The sequence below is a fragment of the Crocuta crocuta genome, unplaced genomic scaffold (assembly GCF_008692635.1).
Source record: "Crocuta crocuta isolate KB4526 unplaced genomic scaffold, BGI_CrCroc_1.0 scaffold127, whole genome shotgun sequence".
In the NCBI taxonomy this organism is placed as follows: domain Eukaryota; kingdom Metazoa; phylum Chordata; class Mammalia; order Carnivora; family Hyaenidae; genus Crocuta; species Crocuta crocuta.
Genome location: NW_027532008.1, coordinates 4,139,948 through 4,166,047, shown reverse-complemented (window position 1 = coordinate 4,166,047; position 26,100 = coordinate 4,139,948). Strand labels below are relative to the sequence as shown.

Sequence of the window (26,100 nt, the reverse complement as noted above, 5' to 3'; positions counted from 1 at the left end):
ACTTCACACTGGCTTTTCCAATGCCTGGAATGCAAGGTGGAAGGAGTGAGCCACCCCCGGTGCAGGCAGTAAGGGATGCATTGTCTGGAGAGAATTTAAAAACAATAATAAAGGTGATTAAAAGTTTGTCCACTTAATATCACCAGGTGCCAACAATTCTAAACATACTCCTGGGGATAAAATACTCCTGGAAGAGGCAGACCACTCCCACCACCCTGCCCTTGACCTGCCCTTATACTCAGATGCCCACCCAGCTTGTACCCTTGCTGCCTTCACATCTCTACTCAAAAATTATTTACTCAGGGCAACCTTCCCCGGCCACCTTAACATTTTATCCCTCTCTCAACTCTTCATATCTCCTTTCCCATTTTATTTTTTCTCTGCAATACTTAACTCTATCTAACATGCTATCCCGTTTTTGCCTATTTGATGGCTTATTGGCAATTTTTCCCTCTGGAATGGAAGGTCCACAACAGTTGCATTTTCCCACTGCCTAAAAGACGCAGGGTACATAATAATCATGGAATAAGCATTTGTGAAATGAATGAGTGAATCGTAAGGACACACTCACACATGAAAATTAAAGTCTGTGATAGTCCCTTGTAACACCTGCTTGAGGTACCCCAGGAATCCAGCAACTGCAAGTGGGGACTGTTGGCGTGGAATTCTGTACGCATCTCTCCGGTTGCCTCCACTGAAACAGCTCTGGTTGCTGCCTCTGCTTTCCTCCTGTCTTTCCACCCAAGAACCCAGGCTGAGCTTAAGCTTTGAGGTGAAGCGGCCAACTCTCAAAATCAGTACCAAACCCTGCCGCGCACCAACTAAACTAGCAATTCAAAGTCGCAGAGACCGTCGACCTGGGACTAGCTGAGAGAGAAGAGCGGTTTCCTGTAAGATCTGGGACTTAGAGGCGCGTAAACAAGAGCAGTGGGGAGCGCCTGGGTGGCTTAGTCGGTTAAGCATCCGACTTTCGCTTAGGTCGTGATCTCGCGGTTCGTGGGTTCGAGCCCCGCGTCGGGCTCTGTGCTGACTGCCAGCCCAGAGCCTGGAGCCTATTTCAGAGTCTGTATCTCCCTCTCTCTCTGACCCTCCCCTGCTCACGCTGTCTCTCTCTCTCTCTCTCTCTCTCCTAGAAATAAATTAAAACAAAAAAAAAAGCGGTGGGAGAGACCGTGTTCTTCACTAAAGAGAAAGCTGATGTGCCCAGAGGTTAGAGGTACAGAGAAGAATGGAACCAGAAGATGGAGGGCATGAGTTACGGGGGGTCTTAAAGACGCCTCATACGCAGTTCCAGTCCTGAGACTGGCTGCTACCCCTGCCCTGGGTGGTCTTTACGTGAAATTCCCCTCTTTCTGTGTAAAAAAGCCCCAGTGCAGTTTTCTTCCTTGAAACCAAGACGTGGGAATGAATCCTTATGGTGAGCAGAGAGAAGCAGAAATGGAAGTGTGCTTGGGTGAGTCCCTGAGCTCGTAGTGATATAAACAAACAAAAGCATGAATGGAGATGAAGAGAAAGTTCTTTCTTACAGCAGAATGGTAACTAATGAATGTGGAAGAGAGGATGGAATTAGAAAACCAATATTGGGGGCGCCTGGCTGACTCGGTAGAGCATGTGACTCTTGATCTTGAGGTTATAGGTTTGAGCCCCACCTTGGGTTTTAGAGATTAGAGATCTCTAAATAGAGATTAAGTAATACATAATTCAAGTAAACAGAGATTACTTAAAAATAAAATCTTTTTTTAAAAAGAAAAATACTGGCAATCATTATAGTACTGTTTCAGGCAAAAAAAAAATTAACGGATGCTAAAACCAGTGAAAAATTTGATAAGAGACAGGATATTATCTGTATAATATGGGAAGGATAAACATCTTCCCACAAGAAGTTTAGTAATTATAAAGGGGAAAATGGTAACTTTGCAATGGAAGAGCCTGGCAGACATCATCTTAACAGGTGACCAGAATTAACATCGTCAGTAATGGGACAGACTGACAGCAGGTGTCTCTTGAGATTCTGCACTGAGTAGGGCAGAGCATCACTTCCTGTAATTCCTGCCAAAAAGGCATGCTCTCCAACTAGTCATGAGGAAACCCTACACAAACCCACGTTCTACAGAATAACTGGCTTAGGTGCAGCATTGGGTATAGTGGGGACCACAGGTGCGTTCCAAAATAAGTGGCTTATCAACTCAAAACATATCCAGGTCATGAGAGATAAAGACAAAGAATCTGTTCCAGATCAAAGAAGCTGAAGGAGACATGAGAAATGAATCAAAGTGTGATTCTGGACCAAAAAGAAATCTATCTATTTTTTAAACTTTGCTGTAACAGGATATTATTGGGGAAATTGGTGAAATTTAAATAAGATAAGAACATTGTGTTCATGTTAATTTCCAAAGTGTGCTAATTGAACAGCCATTATGTAATAGAATGCCCTTATTTATAGGAAATATACGCTGAAGTAGGGGTTAAAATAAAGTCCTATACAGAGAAGGAGAACCAAAAATTAATAAGTAGTAAGAACTTCCTATCTAAATTTCCAATCTAAGCTGTTCCTTCTCCCTCCCTAAATGTCTCCAGCTCCCTTGCAAGACCCGCCTGGGGACTCTATGCTCCTTACTGATTATCTACCTGCCTCTTGGCCACTGAGGATTTCAGCACCTGCCTCACAGTCTTTCTCCCCATCACTCCTCTAGGGCATCATCTTGGTCCATCCAACTCCCTCTCTCTGTTCCTTGACCCTTTTTCTTATATCTTTTTGCTGCGTTACGCTTCTGTCACCCACGTCCCCTGTCAAACCTCAGACCTCATCATCACCAGCAACTGAGCCACCTCCAGTTAGACATTAGGTTAATATGCTTAAACATTTAGCAGAGACCACGCTTCTGGAACCCCATTTGGGCCTATATTTTTTTAAATCCCAGAAAACCCAACAAATGGAGGTAGTACTCTGCACCTCCACCACCTTCCTCCCTCAAATCCCCTCCTCACAGCACTGTTACTCACAATGAAGTACTTGGTTTGGATCATCCTCATGACGCCAAAGGCTGTCACCTCCACCAATGCCATCAGCACCAGCTGCACCAGGTTGGCCTTGCCTAGAATGGTGCCCGCTGAAATGAGCACAGACATAGCGCTCATGGTGGCCAGCTTAATACTGGGGGGAGAGAGAGAGATGACTGAAAAGGCTCCCCTCATTCATTCGTTCACTTATTCACTCATTTGACAAGCTGGTACTGTTCAAGAAGCTGAGGACACGATAGCAGAACAAGAAGGCAAGATTCCACCCCCATGGGGACCGCTGATGCCCCTTCTAGGGTCTCCTTGGGCTCCCCTGATGGGGACATCAATACCTGAGAAATTGATCCACACATACTCATCCCTACTGAGGACACTCCGATTCCCCGTGGAGGAATTTCTTGTCGGAAAGTCAGAGTGAGTTACAGAGGCTGATTGTTCCCTCGGGGACTCCTTCTGGGGTCTGAAAACTGGGGTTCTGCTCCCCCTGCTTCTCTTCTGCCTTCATCTCGCAAAGATGCTCAATAGAGGGCGCTCTTTCCCCGTTGGCCTGCCTGCCATTCAAGCATGCGCCCCTCTCCCTGGTAGTGGAGCCTGGGTTTAGATGTAGGACAAGCCTGGCTTCCAGACCCAGCTTGGCCACTTGAGCGGCTATTTAATCTCACTGAGCCTGTTTCCTCCTCCGTAAAATAAGAACTATGATAATATTTATCTCATGGTAGTGCTGTGGGGATTAGAAGGAATATTCGTGCGTGTGCATCTAGCACTGCAATTGGCACAATGGACTAACTCACGAGTAGAGGCCTGCATTATTAGCACTATTACTGATTCCTTCCTTCCCTTGACGAATGAGCAAGCTCAGTGTGGGAATTCAAGAGGAGAAAACAGCTTGTTTTCAAGGTACTTATGATCCAGCTGAGGAGATGGGGCTGACACCGTGAGTCTGTCCACTGAGACCATCCATGATATCACATGGCTAGAGGGGTTCACGGGAGGGAGAGATCAGTGTGGACTGGGTTCATCAGGGAGGGCTTCCTGGGGGAGGTGGCACTGAGCTGAACAATCCCTGGTGGTCAAACCAACCCACCCTCCTCGGGGCACCGTGCTCAGAGACTCCCTCCCCTCCCTAATGCTACCACCACCACCACCAGTAGAAAAATAACATAATTTATTAAGCATTATGTATAAAAGGCACACAACTACACCCCCCTCATTTAAGTTTTAATCTCCTGGGGCACCTGGATGGCTCAGTTGGGTAAGCGTCCAATTTTTGATTTCCACCCAGGTCATGATCTCACAGCTCATGGGCCCGAACCGCGCATCAGGCCCTGTGCTGGCAGTGTGGAGCCTGCTTGGGATTCTCTCTCTCCCTCTCTCTGCCCCTTCCCTCCTCGCTAGCTCTCTCTCAAATAAATAAACATTTAAAATATATAAATAAGTTTTAATCTTCTAAGTGGTGCTCGGTACATGGTGCTGGGCCACCAGTCAGTACCTCCGCATTACTGAGCAGGATCCTGAGACCAGAAGAGGGACTTGCTGGGCCATAAAGCTAGTTAGCAACAAAGGTTGAGGCTCAAACCCAGTTGGCCTGGATCCAAAGCCTGTGCTCTGGAGCCTGGACACAGCCTCCTCAGCTTCTGCTGCCAATGTAACGTCTTGCTTAAGGCTCAAGGACTTCAGAGGGAAGGTCAAAAGAGGACCAAGGGTCTGGGAAGGAGTCTCACAGGGACCAGGAATTATTTAGAACCGGAGTTACTCAAAGTTTCACTGTGACTGGCCGTGTTACGTCTCTTGGGTGAGTGCTCGTTTGATTGGTGACGGCCTGATTCCAGAAGAAGGTGCCAGTGGTGGGATTCCAGACCCCAAGGGCCAGTTGGCACGGGGAGGTGTTGGGCCTGGGAAGTGCAGTGTTCGGGAGTGCAGTCTCCAGTCCAGCTGCCTGGGTTGGAATCCCAGCTCAGCCACTTCCTGGCTGTGTGACCTTGGGCAAATTACTGAACCACTCTGTGCTTCTGTGTCCTCGTCTATAAGGTGGAGGCAAGGCCTATGAAGCTGTTGTAAGGATAAGCTGAGTTAATGTATGTCAAGCACAATAAGAGGGTTGGTTCCCGCTGCTCTTCCCGGGGGGCCTCCTGGGCCTTTCAAACTACAGCATTAAAAGTATCACAGCTTTCAGGGTTCTTTTTATTTTCATTTTTGCTTCAATAACCATTTACGAAGTCTTTGCTACGTGAGGAAAACAAAGGACAAAGCTGAGTGGGACATGCCCCTGCCCTGAAGGGACTGGTCATTGGTGACTCAAAGCAATTTGGTGCCAAGTCAGGCTGCACAGTTGGGGGGAGGCCAGAGGAGAAGGGGAGGGCGCCGTACTGCAGGCAAGCCTGGGCCCCGTCCTCTGAACCAGCCCAGCCCCTGGAAAGGTCTGGAAGGAACTCTTCTGTTCAAATCTAGGAAGCCCATCCCAGCGGGGGTCCCAGCTGGGAGGATCTGAGCGGGTCAAAGGCAGGGCAGGGAGTTCGCTCAGGCTGCCAATGGCCTCTTCCTGTCTTCCTGGATTGAGTCAAGAACAAGTTGGTCCCTGTGGGTGTGGGACCTCAGAAGGAACAGCCCAGAGATGCCTGGACGGTAAGGTGTAGGAGGCTAAAGGTTTGCGTGACCTTAAGCCAAGGCTGCAGAAACGCCAGACCAGAGCCATCACTGTTAGAGTTCCCCAGAGGGTGCCCTTTGCCTCTTCCCAGGTATTTCTTGGGGGGCTGGGGCGGGGAAAGATTGAATCCCCATGGGGATTAGCCTAAAACTTGTTAGAAGAAAAAACGTGGAGGTCTTTTCCGGAGTCCACAGAGAACCGACTGGGCCATGTTTCATGTCCTGACCACAGTGGAGTGTATGGGAAGGGTTACAGATAGTTAAAAGCTGAAGCCAATTTCCATCACTTAACCGTGCGACCCTTGGTAAATGCCTTATGCTCTCTGAGCCTCTATGTCCTCGCTGGTAAGCCAATTAGCCCCTGCTGGAAGGGTTAAACAGAGTAGTGTTTGTGCACTGCCTGCTGGTACAGTGTCTGGTTCACGGGGAGATGTCCAACAGTAGTGCTCAGAGATGCAGTGAGTTTCAGAGCAGAGGATGGCATGGCCTTCAGAGCTGGCAGATCCCCAAGATGCCTATGATGGGATTTACCATCACTGGGGCAGGACAGAGGGTCAGAGTTGGATAAAACCAAAAAACCATTTTCAAGGTAAATTTTATCTAGTTTCTCCTGTCATGTGCTAACGCCTTTTTAAATTTTTAAAACATTTTTTCTTTTTTTCTTTTTTGGCTTGGCACCATGCCCAACATGGTCCTTGAACTCATGCCCCTGAAATCGAGGTCTGCATGCTCTACCTAATGCTCCTTCCTAATCAATAATCATCGCATTCCCCATGTAACCATTATTCGGACTTCTAGCAACATGGGGAATTCTGCTAGTTCTTAGAATTTCATATAAATACATCCAAATGGATCAGGATTAATTTAAAGGCATGGCTATTTTTTGTTCACCAACACTTGAAGACTAAGAGTATTTCTTTATTTTTGAGACCCTGTGATATTTCTATTTTTTTCTGTAATCTCTATTCATTTTTCTTTGAACCTGTGCTGGTTCTATAACTTTACAAAATCATACTCAGTAATAAAGAAAGGACTCAGGGATGGCTCGAGATCTGAGCCCAGGGTTGTCAGAGAAAATATAGGAATCCTGGTTCAATTCGAATTTTATTTATTAAAAAATTTTTTTAAATGTTTACTTTTGAAAGAGAGAGAGAGAGAGAGAGACGGATTGTGAGCAGGGGAGGGGCAGAGAGAGAGGGAGACACAGAATCTGAAGCAGGCTCCAGGCTCTGAGCTGTCAGCACAGAGCCTGATACAGGGCTCGAACCCACAAACTACAAGATCATGACCTGAGCTGAAGGCAGCCACTTAACCAACTGAGCCACCCAGGTGCCCCTGGATTTGAATTTTAGATAAACAGTGAATAATTTGTGAGTATATATCCTAATACCCCATGGCTTCAAGTCCAGCTATTCTAGAACCAGCCCTCTTGGGCCCCATACCCTGAAGGCCCCAAAAACCAATCCAACCACTGTCTGGTTACCTGGACAGCTTGATGACCACCTTCTTGGAGGAGGGCTGCTCCAGGAAGCCGTCTAGCAGGGCCGCCCATTGCACCGTCAGCGCCAGCAAGAACAGGTTGAAGGCCACACTGCTCCAGCCATATCTCCGCAAAGACGAGTTGATGAAGCCAAAGCCAAGGGCCACCATGATGGTGACATCCCGCAGGACTGCCCAGGAGCATATGAAGAAGGAGAAAGGGAAGCAGACAAGACGGAAAGTTGTATGAAATTGGCATGTACAGAACTTTCAGAATCAGAATTCACATACATTCTGTATGAGTTTGTAGGGAGGCAGCTGGAAGGGATCCTTAAAGAGTGCTTGGGCAAGTTACTTTGCCTCTCTGAGCCTGTCTTCTCATCTGAATCATGGGTATAATACATACCAGGCAGGCTTGAGGTAAATATTTGATGAGCTAATGCTGGTGAAGCACAAAGGCAGGGCTTGGCCCATAGTACGTGCTCAGTAAATGCAGTGATTATTGTGATTACCAAACTTGATGAAATTAACATGGATGAAACATCTGGGCCAGTGCTTGGCACACGGTTGACATTCAATAAAGGTAATTACTGCTGCTATGGAGAATCAGATTCAACCTCCTGGTCATGTACATGAGAAAATAAGGCCACATGGGGTGCCTGGGTGTCTCAGTGGGTTAAGTGTCTGACTTTGACTCAGGTCATGATCTCACAGTTCGTGGGTTCGAGCCCCGTGTCAGGCTCTGTGCTGACAGCTTGGAGCCTGGAGCCTGCTTTGGATTCTGTGTCTCCTTCTCTCTCTCTTTGCTGCTCCCCTACTCGTGCTCTGTGTCTCTCTCTCTCAAAAATAAACATTTAAAAAAATTTTTTTTAATGAAAGAAAATAAGGTCACAGAAGCCAGTGACTTGGCCCAGAAAAGAGGGGGCAGAAGCAGGTCCAGAGGTTCTGTTGACAAGAAACAAATTATCTTTGCAGAAAACAGCTCTCTCCTTTGGTCCCTTGTTGGGAAGGACCCAGTGGGCCGGCAGAAAGCACCAGAGCCTTCTGAGTGACCCTCACCTTTTTCCAGCCTTGGACCCTGTTCAGGGTCTGCTGTGAAAGGTGAGTGCAAGAGACTTGCCTAATGGCAGGGAGGGATCCAGCAAAGGGAAAAGGGTGGACACTTTTATTTAACTCCAAGCTTGAAAAAATGGTTAACAGCTTGACAAACGTGGGTTCAAATCAGGGCTCTGGCAGTTTCCAGCTGTGTGGCTTAAGCTAGTTATTTAATGTCTCTGAGCTTTAGTAACAGCCTACATATATTAAGAGTTTCCCATATGGCAACACTCTTATTTATTTTTTAAGTAATCTCTATGCCCAATGTGGGACTTGAACTCATGACCCTGAGATCAAGAATCACATGCTCTCCATCCGGACTGAGGCAGCCAGGGTTTTAATCACCACACACAGACCATCTCACTCATTTCTCACAACCACCTTCCAAGACGGGTGCTGTTATTATCACCATTTCACAGATGGGAAGCCTGAGCCACAGAGGCGTTAAGTGACTCACCCCTGCTCGTATGGCCAGATTTAAACCTAGATGGTCTGCTCTGAAGCCTGTGCCTTCACCCACCACACCATCTGCTCTTAGTTTTCTCACCTGTTCACTGGGAAAAATGATCACACCCTTCGTCGGGTCCCCAGAATCCAATGATATAATGCCCACCATCACTCAGAACAGAAAGACACTTTTATTAATAAACACCAGCTATTTCACGTGTATAAATGCCTGGGGAGAGAACTTGCAAGAAATCTCCCCACCCTGCCCATGAATATTATCCTCTGGTTTGGGGAGAGTTTTACTTTTTTTCCCCCCGTGTTTAAATTTTCTATAACCAGCACTTAGACAATAAACAAAAACAAACAAAACCACGCGTGCGCGCGCGCACCGAAGAAAGCACAGACTTCAGGTTTAGAGAGTTTTGTTTGGTCCTAGTTTTGCATTTCCTGTTAGGTCAAACCGTATTAAAATTGCCAACATCTGACCATTTTTGACCTATAAAAATGGCACTTTATGTGCTTCAACCTCATAGCTGTGTGGCCTTAGAGGTTGCGTACCTTCCTTGTCACCTAATTCAGGGCAATTATGCCCACCTGAGGGAGTGGGAGAGCTGAAGGAAGTGAGGTTTTGTTCAAGTGCTTGGCATGAGTGCCAGGGAGAAGGCGATTCACCAGCACCGCCATCATCACCTTCACCGTCACAGTTACAAGAACCCACCTGCTCTCCACAGGCCTCCAGCCCTGGCTCTGATGACAGCGAGGAGGCACTCGTTTCCAGAACTCTCCAAAGTCTCAGAAAGCCCCTTCAAGTTATATTTAAATCCATTTTCATTGAGAAACGCACACACCTAGGGGTGTACACATCCCACGCTTGGGTGGGTCTTGACGTTCCCCCAAATAATCTGATCAGACTAGGATGTTGGGGACCCCCGAGGACCCCAAAGAGCCCAGGAACTTGTGGAGTATGCGAGAAATGGCATTGATTCAACTTCTTGCCCCTTCTCTGACATGGGAGGAGAGGAAGGTACAGGCAATATTTCAGTCTCCTGCTGACACTCAGAAATGGAGGTGACAGGGCACATTTTGTATAGGGAGTTCCTCCTGGGATTGCTCACATTCCTTCGGGAGCCAAGCACGAAACCATATGTATGAAAGGTGTGATGCAAATTTTGGAGCGGTAAGGCCTGTGACCAACTAGATATTGCACACCCCACTTACAGTCTTCAAATTCAATCCTGTCTTAAATACTGTGGTTAAACCAAAACTATATGCCATTTACAGCAACACCATATGCATACGGTCCAGACTTACTGAAGATTCCATGAGTAGGGAGACCCTTTCATTTCCCTCCCATCGTACAGAAGCGGACCAGAGACAGCCTGTGACTTCCTCAAAGCCACACAGCCTGCTTGCCGCAGAGCCAAGCTCTGAACTCTAGATGCAGTGCTCTTCCACCGGGCTAGGCTGGCTTTTGCTCTTCTTTGCCTCCACCTCACTAAGGGACCTCAGGCAAGGCCCTTGTCCTCTTTGGGCCTCCGTTTCTCTCTCTGTAAACACATAGGGGTCGGACTTGGTACTCTCTAAGGCCCTTACAGCTCTGGCATGTTCTGAGGAGAGGAGTAATGGNATCAGGCGCAGCTGCTGTCCTTGTCACCGCTGCCAGGTGCCGGAGCTCAGGGCCTTCCTCCCCAAGGCCCCACACTGTCCCTGAGGGAGGAGCTGTACTCCACCCAGCGGGATAAAGTTAGGGTGGCAGTTTCTGGGAGCTATTGACAGAACCCATTCACCCCGAATGAATCAGTCAATGATTAGAATTCGGGCTTCCCTGCTCCCTGCACCCTCCTGCTTTCTCCCGGTCTCCTAGAGCTCTAGGTCCCCCTCTGACTCTTCCAAGATCTCATTACCCGGATGCCCACTTCAGGGCCAGGTCGCAGCTCAGGGCATCCCCAGCGGTGCCAGCCTCCACCTCTCAGAGCCTGTGCTGCACCCCACCCCAGCTGATAGACTAATGGTCTCTAAGGTGTTCAGGGGTGATAAGGAATGGATGTGCGACAGGGGCTCCCCCCATGACTGGGCCCCAGAGGGGAATTTTACAGTCTAAGACAGGCGTTCGGAGAAGTTTATCAAAGCCCCGGTGACTTGCAGAAAGAGTCTCACCTGAGAGTCCAGTATTGAGATGAGGCGCTCATTACCAGCATTGTAACAACGGCCGCATGTGTGGTCCCTCCCCTTAAACCTTCCAGCTTTAACCCACAACAACCTCATGCAGTATGTCCTATTTATTAGCCACAGTTTACAGATGGGGAAAGGGAGGCACAGAGAGGTGCTGTAACTAGCCCAGGTCACACAGCCAGCAAATGGTGAGCGATCTGAATTCTGACCATCTGGGTTTAAACACCATACATCATGTCTCTCCAGATAGCACACATAGTATAATGGTGAAGAGTGTGGACTGAACCAGGTTGTCAGGGTCCATCCAGAGCCTGGCTCTACCTCTGTGTTCCAGCTGCCTAATCTGTGAAATGGGTACGAAACAATGGTGCCTGCTCAGAGGGTTGCCGTGAACATTCCCACTGGTTCATGCCAATCGCTTATCCCGTGTCTGCCACTCATCAGTGTGACTTTGGGCAAGACTCTTCCCCCTCCTCTGGCCTGACTGCCCCTGGCATTCTAGTTCTGTGTTCCCACCCATCTTTGCTCTTTCCTCTGGCCTGAAGACACTTCAGCACCAACAGCTCTGAAGCCAGACCCGGCTTCTGTCCCTTAGGCTCGAGGCTCAACTTCCGCACCGTTCTCCCCACTGATGACTGGGAAGACCTCGGCAGCCCCAGACTGGGACCACCCTTAGTCCCCCCGGCTGACTTCTGCTCCCCAATAACCTCTGCTCCCACCCTACCTTCACCCCTACAGCATTCTGGGAATAGAAAAATATTTCCCAATCAAAAGGGGCAGCCAAGGCTAAGATGTGGGACACTCTAGAATTTGGGGGTACTGTATTTACATGTCAATGGGAAAGCCCCTCTTGTCTTTTAGTAGCTCTCCTCTCTTTGGGGAGTCGGGGGGAGAGCTGAGAGTATCCACAGCGTGGGGACCAGGATGCTCCCCCAGTCTGGCAGTCCTAGAGGAGGCTCTGTGTGTGGATTATTACAGTAATGGCTCCAGTGAGTCGTGCCTTCCAGTAGAGAAACCACCCCCCTCCCCGCCCCCGCCGGGTTGGGCCTTATGATTTGCTTTGGCCAATGAGACATGAGTAAACACGATACAAGCAGAGGTTTGAAACGCACCCACTCATAGGGGCCTCCCCTCTTTCACTGTGGTGACTAATCTGCTACCATGTGAAGAAGTCTGGGCTAGTGTGACGGAGCCACAGGCACTACCTGCCAGCCACACCACCCGCCAAAGTGTGAATGAGGCTGTCCCACCCCAGGGAAACCTCCAGACTACACGTGCATGAGAGACCCTAGGAAACCAACAGGAGAGCCACCCAGGGGAGCCCAATGCAAATTGCTGAACCACTTAATCACAATCATGAACGAATCAAATGGCTGCCATTTTAAGCCACTACATTTAGGGGTGGTCTGTTATGCGGCATTAGATAGCCGATACATTCTGCTTCCCCTAAGCATCTCATAGGCACCTCAAGCCCAAGCCCAGAATGAAGGTATCATTGTTCATTTAATGAACCTGCTCTTCCCTCCTGCTTCTCATCACAGGAATTGGCACCTCCATGCACCAAGCCACAAGTCTGAAGCCATCCTTAACCCTTCACTTTCACCGGGCACAGCTCATTTGATCTCCTGGCTATCTCTTGAATATTGTGACTCCTTGCTTCTCTCTCACTGTCCCTGCCCATTTGGTCTCATCACCGGCTGTGTGGACAGTGGTCATCAGTGTAGGGAACACACACCTCAGAAGATGCTCCAGAGAATCTACAGGGGCTCCCAGAGGAAGATATTCGCACTTTCGGTTCTGTTCGTTTTTATAAAAGTATAAGAAATTGGGGCGCCTGGGTGGCTCAGCTGGTTAAGCGTCTGACTTCAGCCTAGGTCATGATCTCTCAGTTCACGAGTTGGAGCCCCGCATTGGGCTCTGTGCTGACAGCTCAGAGCCTGGAGCCTGTTTGGGATTCTGTATCTCCCTCTCTCTCTGCCCCTCCCCCACTCATGCTTGGTCTCTCTCTCTCTCTCTCTCACTCTCTCTCTCTCAAAAATCAGTAAACATTAAAAAATTTATTTTAAAAACATAAGAAATTAAAATCTATTAATAATAAAAGCAAATACTCTTAATCAGTCTTTATATGTGTTAGTTCTTATAATTCTTTCAACATGTAGTGAAAAAGTACCATCGTCATGTGACAACAGTTGAAACGGAAGCCGAGAGAAGGTGAGTAATTTGCCCAAGGTCTCACAGCTAAGAAGAGGCAGAGGCAGGGTTTGAGTCAGTGTGGCTCCAACATGTGTCAAACTTTCACGTGCATCAGAGTCATGTAGAGGGCTTGGTAAAACACAGGCTGCTGGGCCCCACCCTGAGCATTTCTGACGGGTAGGTATGGACCGGGCCTGGGAATCTGCATTTCTAACAAATCCCTGCGGTGTCGGTGGCTGAGGTGGCTGTTCTGGGGACCACACTTTGAAAATCACTCATCTGGGCGCTTTTTCCTCCAAAGGCCCTTGGTGAAGCTGGCAGCTCTGAAATATTTAAGATCTGCGTTTTGCCAGGAGCCTCCTCTGCCTGCTCAGGACTTCAGACAGCTTCTAGTCTCCCAGCTTTGGAAGGGGTCCTGAGGGGAGTACTGGGCCACGGGGAACGGGGGACATCTGTATCTCTCTAGTCATCATGTCACAACGAATGGCAGGGTTTCGTTTTGCATTTTGTTTTAAATTTGAATATTGATTATGGACAAGTTTAAGCATATACAAAAGCAGAGAGTCGCTTGATGAATGCCACGTACCCAGTCCCAGCTTTGATGACTGTCACACGGGGCCAATCTTATTTTATTATCCTTTTCCACTGTTTCCCGTGTGTGTGTGTGTGTGTGTGTGTGTGTGTGTGTGTGTGGCATAAAGCAAGCTCCAGACATTGCCTCATTTCAGTATATCTCTCTATATATCTGCCTTTAAAAAAAACCCAGCATGCTACTCTCTGACTTAACAATACTAACAATTCCTGTGTATTATACAGACGTCATGCTGATTGTCTCAAAAACGTGTCTTTTTGGAATTGGCTGGTTTGAATAACATTGTTGTTCCCACAGACTGGATTAGGTTAAGTGAATTGACAGCTTAGGTTACCTAGTTCTAGCTCAACTAACCTTCACGGAATGGACGCCTGCCTAAAACCACAGAATGAAGCCAATACCATGATGGTAGGCAAGCTCATGAAAACAAAAAGGCAAAGCGATACTTCTTGTGCAAACTCTTTATTGATCACATTCAGAGTTAAAAAAAAAAAAAAGTCAGTCTAATTAGATCTGACAGGAAGCCAACCGAGAGAATTTGAAATCATCAAGAAAACTCTAGGAATGGATTCACATTCATTCTCCTTGATGGGAACAACGGACCTTGCCTCGAGATTGACTGGTCCCATCACAATCAATAATTTGAAAATATTATGTGTTTCACTTGGCCTCTTTCAAATTTTCTAATTGGTGTGTATGTATTATTATAACGTATATAAGATATTAATGTAGCAGTGCTTTGACTGTAACATGTAAATGTGGCACATGCTTGAAATATGGTGCATGATCAGAAGCATTTGAAGCCCTCTGCTCTGTATTACACACTAGTCTCCACACTGGTCTCTCACCTCAAGTCCTGGCCCCTTTCCGCTGCCCCCACACTAGCCCTGGAATAGCTTTCGCCATAACCCGAACCCAAACTCGTCACGCTCCTGGCTTCCTATTAGGTCAGCAGCATGAAGGTCAAACTCCAGACAACCCAGTCGGCCCACCATGTCCCACCCCCCCATCTTGGTGCTCCAAGGTTGCAATGTTAAGCCCTAACCTGGTCCACTCCAATGAGTGCACACGCAATGGCTCTTGCTGTCCCTCTCACCACGGATGATGATCCATTGTCGCATGGGTGACTCCCCCTGAGCCTCCAAGACCTGGCTGGGCAGCCACTTCCTTCCAGAAGCCTTCCCTGACACTATCAACTCCCCTGCCCGGGTTATGGGCTCTCCTCTGTGCTTGCACGCAAAGCGCGTGTCTGGCGACCCTTCATGCTAGTAGCACAGCACAAGTGTGAAGAACACGGACCCCGGAGCCACAGAGTCGAAACACTGGCTCCTATACCCACTGGTTATACGACAAGTGACTCGACCTCATTGTAAAACGGAGCAGTGAAGCCTAATGGTTAAGCACATGGAAACAAAAACCGGGCTGTAAAAACTTAAATTTACAGTGCTATTGCTAGGGAGGGACCTTGGGCAAATTATTCAACATCTCTGGGCCTGATTTCCTTATATGAAAAACAGAGATCTTAATCCCACCTACCTCATGGGCTCCCTAGGCAGCCCCTGAAGTGGCACGGAGGCCTCCCTCCCCAAGGCATCCCTTTGTCCCATTCCTGCTGCTGAAGCCCCAGGGATGCCATCCATGATCACAGATAAGATATCAGCCCACTGAGATGGCTTGAAACTCATCTCAAATTTTTTTTAAAAGAAGCAAAAGTCAGGGGGCACCTGGGTGGCTCAGTCGGTTAAGCGTCCGACTTCGGCTCAGGTTATGATCTCATGGTTTGTGAGTTTAAGCCCCGCATTGGGCTCACTGCTTTCAGCACGGAGCCTGCTTCGAATCTTCTGCCTGCTGTCTCTCTGCCCCTCCCCCCACTCATGCTCTCTCTCTCTTTCTCTCTCTCTCTCTCTCTCAAATAAATAAAACACTTGAAAATACTAATAATTTAAAAACTTAAAAAAGCAAAATCCACACCACTGTGGATACCTGTCTTGTTTATAGTTATTCTCATCACAGTCTGTGAATGTTTTTAGCTGCATATAAAATGACAACCATCCTGCACTCCTCTTCAGCCATACCTTATGGCTCTGACTTTGCAGACAGAAGGTAGACTTCCCCGCCAATAAGTGAGAAGGAGATGGTGGAGGGAGAGGAGAGGCAACAGACGAAAGCTACAGAAAGGAGGGTGGTGCAGAAATGAACAAGAGAGACCAAAACAAAAGGAAACAAAAACTAAAAGTTAAACAATGTGAAATTCCTTGCTGTTAAGGAGAAAGGGGAGGAGGGGACAGAGACTTATGAAGACCATTTGGCAAAGGGAATTCTGGAAAACAGACTAGGAGGCCCCTCACTGCCCTGACAAATCAAGGAAGGCTTCATGGAAGAGGTGATGTCCACACTGATCCTAAAAGAGAGCCTACAATGTTGGCTGGGTCTTTGTGCAACCTATGGAAGAAGACTTTGTGGAAAGGAAACCCTCCTGGAGGGTCACAGACCTCCTCTCCCCTTGTCCCTGCTATTTGCCTCTGTGACCACCTCCCCTCTGCACACTCACCTCGATAGGTGTCCATGACCTTCGTTGGATCCTGTGAGGAAGTGTCATAGGAGGTGAAAAAGAAGAAGATGACAATGAGAGCCGCCTCCAGCAGTAGGGTCCACACGGGCAGGAAGCCCTTCAGAGAAGGTGGGTACTTAGAGCCCATCTTGGGTCCGGCTCCGTGTGGCACTTCCACCAGCTCCAGGCATCACCCATCTGCCCTCACCCCCACTCAAGGGAGTCAGAGGGGAGACACCCACCAACAGCCTTATCTCGGGCTGCAAGTCTGGCTCTGCTGGCCTGTCTATGCAGTTAACACAGGAGCAGAACAACTGTGACAGGGAGGGGGAAGAAACGCACTTCCTCCAACATGAACTCAGTCATGCATTCAATTATTATTTATTTATTCATTCCACAAGTAGTTGCTACGTTCCTACTCTAGGGCAGGCCCTGTGCTCGGTTTAGAAAAGGGCATTCATGGGGCACCTGGGTGGCTCAGTCGGTTAAGCACCCGACTTCGGCTCAGGTCATGATCTCACGGTTCATGGGTTCGAGCCCTGCGTCGGGCTCGGTGCTGACCACTCAGAGCCTGGAGCCTGCTTCAGATTCTGTGTCTCCCTCTCCCTCAGCCCCTCCCCTGCTTGTGCTCTGTCTCTCAAAAATAAACAAATGGTAAAACAAAAAACAAATAAATAAATAAAAGGAAAAGGGCATTCATTCACTTAGCACCCAAAGATAAGAACCCTCCTTTGCTCATTACTTCAGTTTACCATCACTATATCTTCTCCAGACAGGTAGAGAATAGATCAACACCCCTATTTTACAAACGAGGAAACCAAGTCTCAGAGTGGGATTTGGATTCGCAAAATTTCTCTTTAATACCTTACCACACGGCAGAGAGGACACCCAGTCAGCGCTTCATAAGGATGTATTGAATGAGAATGAATGAATGAATGAATGGAAGCAAAGGACACTGCTAAACCTTGAGGAGGCTACAGACAGGGCCCAAGGGGAATTCACTCCTCAGAATTAGGCAGTTGAAATTATTTATATTTGAATCTGTATTTATTTATCTAGTAATGTTTATTTATTTTTGAAGCAGAGAGAGACAGGGTGTGAGCAGGGGAGGGGCAGAGAGAGGGGGTGACACAGAATCCGAAGCAGGCTCCAGGCGCCGAGCTGTCAGCACAGAGCCCGACGTGGGGCTCGAACTCACGAGCCATGAGATCGTGATCTGAGCTGAAGTCGGATGCCCAACCAACTGAGCCACCCAGACGCCCCTTGAATCTGTATTTAAATCTACTTGTTTGTAAATCTTGTGTAAGGGTAGATGGGGGAATAGAAAGGGGGCTTGGGTCCAGCTCCAGTAAAAACCAGGCAGGGTCCTGCCCCAGCCCTAGGCTTGCAATCGATTGTCTCCAGCCCTACTCACCTTCTCCCAGAGCCACCCAGGACTCTGCCTGGAGCATGAGTAGTTGTAGCGCATTGGAGGCAGGCCACCAACCTCAGTACCCCTGTACCACAGCCATTGATGGTCCCTTGAAGTGGGATTTAGAGTGCCTGGGATTCAGCTCTGACCCTGCAGCCAACTTCCGTAGCTCACATCGTGTGCGTACAGAAGGTCTGATCTATAACAAGCATGAAGAAAGAGAGGGAGGGAGGAAGGAAGGGAGATATTGAAGTTTTCTTACCTTCTACACTGGCCCCAGCCACTGGCCACTGAGTATTGACTGAATTTGTGAGGCCTCAGATAATATAACTATACTAGTAGCTAAAGGGAGGCAGATTTTGGCCCCACATGAGTGGATCCTTTATTGAGCATCATAGCTGTCCAGTGAAACAGGCTGCTCATGAGGTAGTGAGCACCCTGTCACTAGACAAATGTAAACAGAAGCTGATGGTTATTTGGCAGAAATGATTAATACACGATTTGCAGGGGATTTTAATCACCCAGTAGGATCTTGTCATTTTGTTTTTAGGGGAAGAAACTCACACCCCAGAATGTCATACCCAAGGTCATACAGTCAACTGAAATCAGTGAATTCTTGCTCACTGCAGCTTTATCTGTAGAAGAAAAAAAAATTGAAAATAACCTAAACGTCCAATAGTGGGGGACTGGGGAGCAAACTTCAGGACACACACCTTGCCACGAATACCATGGTTCTGAACATACGTGGAAAAATCGAGAGGAAATGCTTTTAAGGTTTACCAAAAGTGACACAGAGGATACACTATTTGGTAGAGAAGCAAGTAATAATACAGTATGTGTGGTATTTCCCACTTTTGTTTTAAAAGACCCAATATATTAATGAATGCCTGGGGGGAGAATGTCTGCAAACCAGTGACACCCGTTTCTTTTGCTTTAGATGTTTTCCGAGGCTAACACTAAGTACTTACCACTGTTAGGCTCTGTTCTAGGCCCTTTGCATGTCTGAACTCAGTTAATGTCCCTGCGAAGTGGGTACTATTAGCCTTCTACTACAAATGAGGCACCTGAGGTGCAGAAAGGTTACGAGACTTGTCCAAGGTGACGGGACTCCTAAGTAGTAGAACTGGGACTTAACCCAGACGCAAAGCCTGGATTGTGCAACTGGGTGTGTAACCACTTCACTGCAGCCCAGATGACTTCTAAGTCCTCTTCCAATTCTAGAGGTCCAGGAAAGGAGGCTTCCCAGCCCTCTGCTACCTCAACAGGAGCAACAGAGAGAAGGTGCCCCGACCCCTTTATCGGAGACAGAAGTCTCCCTTCCCTCACAGCCTCGCTACCCTCACAGCCTCCCTTCCCTCTGGTTCCGATTTCTGGCCTTTCTGGCTATCAACACTTCCTTAAGGAGGGACTCTGTGGTGTGTGGGAGAAATAATTGTGACCTTGGCTGGCCTGGGTTCTGTACCAGCAGCTTGTAAACCAGGCAGGTGGACCCACCTGGCAGGAGCACCAAATGTCAGCAAGATGAACACTCGATTTTTGGTCACTGCCAGCCCCGTGCCTGGAGCCCCCCGATGGCTGTTTACCAGCTGGCAAACTCGGCGTGGGCAGAAGCTGGTTCCGTGGCACCTGAAACCCCCGTGTGTCCTTCTCCCGCCCCAGCGAGGGACTGATTGCTCGACAGGAGGACCAAGCTCCTTGCCAAACAGCCTTTCTTTTTTTTTTTTTTAAATGTTTTATTTATTTCTAGGAGAGAGAGAGACACAGCGTGAGCAGGGGAGGGTCAGAGAGAGAGGGAGTCACAGACTAAAACAGGCTCCAGGCTCTGAGCTGGCAGTCAGCACAGAGCCCGATGCGGGGCTCGAACCCACAAACCGCGAGATCATGACCTAAGCAAAAGTCGGACGCTTAACCGACTAAGCCACCCAGGTGCCCCGAAACAGCCTTTCTTCAATGAAGGGAGGCGCCCCCCACATTTGACCTCTCCCAGCGCCATTTTCTTTCCGCCCCTCTAACTCTTGCAAAAGGCCCCTGTTTTCAGACTACTATTCCGGATATTCTGTCTCCAAATCATCAAGGCAGCTCAACTGGTACAAGAAAGCACAGAGGATCTAGGGCAGCGATGTCATAAAACAAGTACAGTGGGCGGCTCAGTCGGTTAAGTGTCCGACTCTTGATTTTGGCTCAGGTCATGAGCTCACGATCCTGGGTGTGGAGTCTGCTTAAGATGCTCTCTCCCTCTCCCTCTGCCCCTCCACTTGCTTACGCATTCTCAAAAATAAATAAATAAAACAAAATTTTTAAAAACCCAAATATAGTTAAATGTTAATTGTTGAATCTAGGTGGGCTGTACATGGCTTTTTGTTGTATAATTCTTTCAAACCTTTTAGGCGTACGTTAGAAATTTTTCATAAGAAACTGCTGGGGAAAAGCACTGTGAGCACCTGCAGCTCATTCTGCCTGAAACCTTCCTTCCGCCAGATAACTGCTCCCCCTCTCAGCGGCTCAGATCCAAGCAAGGTGAGAACAGGGACTTTTGACTATTGAATCTCAGCACCTGGTGTTCAATCCATAGTAGGTGATCGATAAATACTTGTTGAATAAATAACAGCTGCCATTCCCAGAATGTCAAGCATTCTGCACACACCATCTCATTTTTTTCCCCCCTCAAGCGTGTGAGTCCAGCACAGTCCTTTATGGATGAAGGAACTGTGGCTCAGAAAGGGGACATGAGTGCTCAGAGTCACACAGCTAATAAATGGTAGGGTTGGGACTCAACCCACAGCCATCTGACGCCACGGCTTATGTGGGTGACTACCTTGCAATTCTGCTTGCCACTTAGTAAACTGCTCAGTCTCAATTTCCTTATGAGTCAAATGAGATGAGCTGCTCTGCTTTCCTCACAGGGTTATTACAAATGTGAAACTACGTAAGCACGAGTGGCAATTGGGCTACAGAAACGAAGGTGGGCAAGGGATGCTATGCTATCTGATCCAAGCCACCAGCCTTCCTCTAGGTGCAATGAATGAGGTCAGAGAGACTGTAGAGTTCCCATGTAATCACGCATTTTCTGAAAAACAGGACTCCGTGAAAATACTCCGCACGCCGCCCTCATTTGAGTCAAGCGTTGTAGAGCTCAGTCACGAGCAGTGACCAAGGAAGTAGGTAGGTCCTCCGTTCTCTCTCGGGAAGTTTGTCCATGCCAAGGGTGTGATCTTGCTGGGCATGCCTGTTTTAAAGTCTGCCCAAGTCCATCATTCATTCATTCCACAAACATGAGCTCTGGAGTAGGGCAAGTTGGGTTCAAATCCTGACTCTGCAGCTAATTAGCTGTGTGAACTTTGGTATGACGGTCAGTCTCTTCTGGGTCTGTTTCCTCATCCGTAAAGCAGGGAAAATCTGTCAATCTCATAGGGTGGTTGTGAAGATTGAGTGAGGAAGGTCATGTCAGTGTCAGAAGCATAGAAAATGCTCCATAAATGTTAGTCATTATTATTATTGCACAAGGTGGGCAGATTTACTGTACAAAACTTTGAAAACGCAGACGTGCATAAAGTTTACGTAAAGCACCCGTGATTTCAATATCTCCTAAAACCAGCTCTCCTTCTTTTTGTGTGTTTGTCTGATTATTTTTCTATTCATGTGAATTTATGCCTTGTTTTTACGCCTACATAAATGGGATCATATAGCACATACTGTTTGCTAACTTGCTCTTTTCATGAATAGTATATCATAAGTAATTTCCAAGCCAGGAAAATCTTTCTTTAATATATCATGGTGGCTAAGAACTCAGGCTCTGATACCAGAATTTCTGAGTTTGAATCCAGGCTCTATCACTTACTGTGTGACCTTAGGCAAAGAACTGAAATGCTCTGTGCCACAGTTTTCTCATTTGTAAGATGGCTCCAGTAATAATCTCTACCTCATAGGGTTGCTGGGAGGATTAGATTGGAATGCATATGGTACTCAGAGGAGCGACTAGATGGTTAGTGCTGTGTGTCACCATTCTCCATGCCACACTGACTTCCATAGTAAGGATGTGTGATCATTTGTCTGGCCAGCCCCCGTTGTAGGATTATGTGGGTTATCTCTAAACACTACAATGAATATCCTCCATTAACAAGGTTCTCTGGAGAACACAGATACATGGATAAGAGGTGACCATCCCGGGATGCCTGGGTGGCTCAGTCGGTTGAACTACTGACTTCGGCTCAGGTCTTGATCTCAAGGTTTGTGGGTTCGGGCCCCACATCAGACTCTCTGCTGACAGCTTGGAGCCTGGAGGCTGCAGCCTGCTTCAGATTCTCCCCCGCTCGCATTGTGTCTGTCTGTCTGTCTCTCTATCAAAAATAAACTTCAGGGGCACCTGGGTAGCTTAGTCGGTTAAGCGTCTGACTTTGGCTCAGGTCATGATCTCATGGTTCATGGGTTCGAGCCCCGCGTCGGGCTCTGTGCTGACAGCTCAGAGTCTGGAGCCTGTCTCAGATTCTGTATCTCCCTCTCTCTCTGACCCTCCCCTGCTCACACTGTCTGTCTCTCTCTCAGAAATAAAACATTTTAAAAAATTTAAAAAACAAAAACAAAAATAAACTTAAAAAAAAGAAGAAGTGGCCATCCCAACGTCTGAACTTTTCTGTGACTCCTGTAGGACAGGAAACAAGTTAAAGGCAGCTGGGCCAGGAGGGCCTGCTGGGCTTGAGAAGCTCAACGCTGTTGAAAGAGGTGGGAATGTAATTTTCTCATTTGTAAAACAGGGTGTGATGGTTACTCTCCAGGCCATTCTGAGCTCAGGTGAAGCTCAAGTGCAAACCCCTGGCCCATCAAAAGTCCCAGGAGAAGAGGAGGGACAGCCCTGACTTCTTGTTTGGGCCTTGGTCTTTTGTTTTTTTTTGTTTTTTGGTTTTTGGGTTTTTTTATTTATTTTTAGGAGAGAGAGAGAGACAGCATGAGCAGGGGAGGGTCAGAGAGAGAGGGAGACACAGACTCTGAAACAGGCTCCAGGCCCTGAGCTGGCAGTCAGCACAGAGCCCGACGCGGGGCTCGAACCCACAAACCGCGAGATCATGACCTAAGCGAAAGTCGGACGCTTAACCGACTAAGCCACCCAGGCGCCCCTGTCTTTTGAACGATACCAAATATGGAGCACCTGGGCGGCTCCGTCAGTTAAGCATCTGACCCTTAGTTTCGGCTCAGGTCATGATCTCACAGTTCGTGAGTTCAAGCCCCATATCTGGCTCTGTGCTGACAGTGGGGAACCTGCTTGGTTTTCTCTCTCTCTCAATAAACAAACAAACAAACTTTTAGTGAGAGCAAATGATTTCTCTTCCCTGTCTTACTTATCTGTAAAATGGCCACTGCTGATGTCCCCTGGTTCCTGACTCGGGGTAGGGTTATGGAGAGGTGGGGGCTCTGTGGTAGGCAGGCGGCCTGCCTCATCTCTGCGCAGATCTGTGCCCTTAGGATCCCAAAGAGCCATTTGATGGCTCAGAGGGGAAAGGCTGGCACTTGACTAAAGCCCAGAGGGGCTTGGGCTAGGGTGGGCCAGAAAAAGGGACGGTCTGGCTGGGGCAGGAGGAGCAAGAGAGAAGGGAATGGAGAAGGGCAGTCTTACTATGGCCTGTCCTTGGGCTCTTGGCAAGGGGACCATTCCTGTCATCCCTATGCAACCCTAATCATCAATAACCATCTACAAGCATCAGAACACGTGCCTCTAGCATCAAAGCTTGATCTCATTCAGCTGTTCCTTGAGCTAAACTGCTCTACCACGCCAACTGCATAACTCTAGTTTCTCCGAGCCTCAGTTTTCTCATCTGTAAAATGGAGCTAACATGACCTGCTTTTACACAGAGGGCTTGAAGGGTCTCCAGAGGGGATCCTACCTGGCACAGGGGGTGCAGGTAACTCAACACCAGGGGTTTGAGACTGGAACCCAGATCTCCAGATTTTGCTTCTTTTGCTACCATTGCCCTAGCATCTTCTCTGTTCTTTCTCATTCTCCTACGTAGCCCTATGCCCAATAGTAACTCCCAGGCACTCCACATGTTTACCACGGCACGGAATCCCTTGTCGGGATGGTAGGCTAGGCAGTGAGTTCCAGAACAATGGCACACATCCCTGAGTGCCTCTGTCATCTCTTCCCTGGATTACTCACCTATTTGTTCCATGGTGTGCCTTGGCATCGTCCTGGAGAACAGGGACATAAAGAGGAATGGAAAAGCCCACCGATACGGCCCTGTTATAACCTCCCCGAGATGGCTGTTTGTCTCTGGCCCAGATAATCCGGAACCTTGCACTCCTGGATCCTGGAACCAGCATCTTACCATGTAACTGTCCTTTCCCAATGCATTCAAGCCTCCAGCGTATTGATTTAGGCCTGCTGGGATCCTCTTCCATGAAACAGTTCACCTCGGCAGCTGAAGCCTTTTTCTGCCACTCCAAACAGAGCATTCCATTCAGACCCTTTCACAATGATGCGCAGCCGTGGTGAAAGTTTGAGCTCGCAGAAGGGTGTTATACTTGGCCACCCAGTGCCACTTTATCAACATGCTGGAGAGAGGTAAGGGATGAAAAACAAGTATACTATTAACAGTAATTGCTCGCTGTTACCTACTGCGTGCCTGGCCCTGAAAGTTCGTTATCCTGTAAGCCTTAAAACATACCCGCGTGGAAGCAGAGGCTCTAAGATCCTGTAACTTGCCCAAGCTAGTAAGTGGCCAAGCTGGAATTTCAATCCCATTCTGAAAAAGCAGGTACTCCTGCCATTTTTCTAAACTGCATCTCTGCAGAGTATGGATCCAACCCCCCAAGAAGCTTTCATCCTTGGCGTATGAACAAGCCTCACCCAAGAACCCACAGAATTAGGAGCAGCATTGCCAGAGGTGCTCTGTGAGGGAGCAAAGGCAGGAAGGAGGGAAGATACGGTTGCAGGGGGTTTAAGGACAGTGAGTAGGTAAGGCTTGCTGGCCTGGGTAGGCTTGGAAGAGGAAACTGGGTCCCTAGAGTGACAGCCCTGTATGCTATAATAAAGACACTTTTCTCTTTCAGGCATCAGAGGATCTTTAAAGATTTGTGAGCAGGATAAAGTAGCACAGAGCAGATAAGCATGATGAATTGGATATAAATTAAAGTTCCTCCTTGGGGTGAGTGTTGATTAAAGGGATGATTATATGGGGCAGGAAGAGGTCCACCCAACTCAGGACAACACCAGAGGCCATCTACTTCCTGGAAATTTAAAAAATGTGCTGGAAGACCATTTCATAGTCCCACTGTTGGTGGGTGGTTAAGTTGGTATAGCCACTTGACAGTAGATTCGGTAACCATCAGAAATACTTAGGAAGGATGCGTAATAACATGGGAAAACAGAATACAAAACTGAATATCTAGTATGATCACCACTCTGTGCAATACTAGTAACAGTAACAGTAATAATAATATCAACCGTGGGGGAAAATGGGGAAAAAATTTAGAATGCTAACAGTGGTCGTGTTAAGGTGATGGGATCCATGCGTGTTTCTTCTCCTTTCAGCTACTTTTAAACAGCTTCCCAGTTTTCGTTAATGACCTTCTTTTTCAAAAGAATCTTTTCTGTTATTTCTTATAGTGATTTTGCCATACCTACGTTTCAAGGGAGCAATGAGTAAATGAACAAATAGATGCAAAGCACTAGGCACAAATGTTGTGCCTGGCACAAAATCGGTGTCCTAGGAGGANGTCCCGCCCCCCCCACCCCCCAACAGCCGAGCGAGACGTCGCGCGCACCCACGGCCCCGCCCCCTGTGACGCGTGTCCAGGGGGCGGGACCGCGGCGGCCCCGCCCCGCGCCTCCTCCGATTGGCCGCCGCGCTGTCACCACGTCGCGGGGAGCTGGCAGGGTGTGTGTGTGTGTCTGTGTGTGTGGGGTTTGCTTTGTCATTCGTACCCCCGTCGCGCGCTGACGCGGCCGGCCTGGCCGAACGCTCCAGGATCCGCAGAAAGGGCCCCTGGCGCTGACCCCGTCGGCTCCCCGAGGGGGAGGATGCTGCGAGCCCCTTACATAATGACGCGACTGACTGGAGCACATGTCAGCGCAGAAACAGCACATGCCGCAAACCCAGGCCTCCCGATTTCATATACGGTGCTAGTGATAGCCTGCAATGAATATAGCACGGTATGCTCTAGCATGGATTATAATAAAATGAAACGCAATCCAACTGTCATGAAGCGTACCTTCGCAATAAGGCATAATATAAGATGTTATATTTATAGGGCCTATTTATAAGCCTCTATTTAAATCTTTTCTGATAGGCCCAGGCAGGGACCCAGACACTATAATGATTGGCGCATTCTTCTGTCCTTCAAAGAGGCGGGTTCTAAAGTCCGTTTTGCCTCAGCGGGCCCTTGGATTGGCCGGCCGCGGCGTAGCGGCGTCTTCGATTGGTCCTGAGGGCCGTCCGTCGGAGCCGAGGAGGCGGGGCAGACGGCTGGCTGGTGCTGGGGCGGGCGGGCCCCGGAATTGTGATATCT

At 48.2% G+C, this 26,100-nt stretch overlaps 1 protein-coding gene across 1 annotated transcript in view; it reads right to left on the bottom strand.

Annotated features, from left to right (window-relative positions):
- Nucleotides 1-16,371, bottom strand: part of LOC144241224 (RH-like protein) — a 37,166-nt gene extending 20,795 nt beyond the window's left edge. Inside the window, exons 1-3 of the mRNA XM_077775737.1 lie at nt 16,191-16,371; nt 7,145-7,331; nt 3,004-3,154 (exon numbers count right to left, since the gene is read on the bottom strand). Of these exons, the coding sequence (XP_077631863.1) occupies nt 3,004-3,154; nt 7,145-7,331; nt 16,191-16,338 (486 nt within the window). The 5' untranslated portion in view covers nt 16,339-16,371. The remainder of the gene's footprint in view (nt 1-3,003; nt 3,155-7,144; nt 7,332-16,190) is intronic.
- Between the last annotated feature and the right edge of the window lie 9,729 nt (nt 16,372-26,100).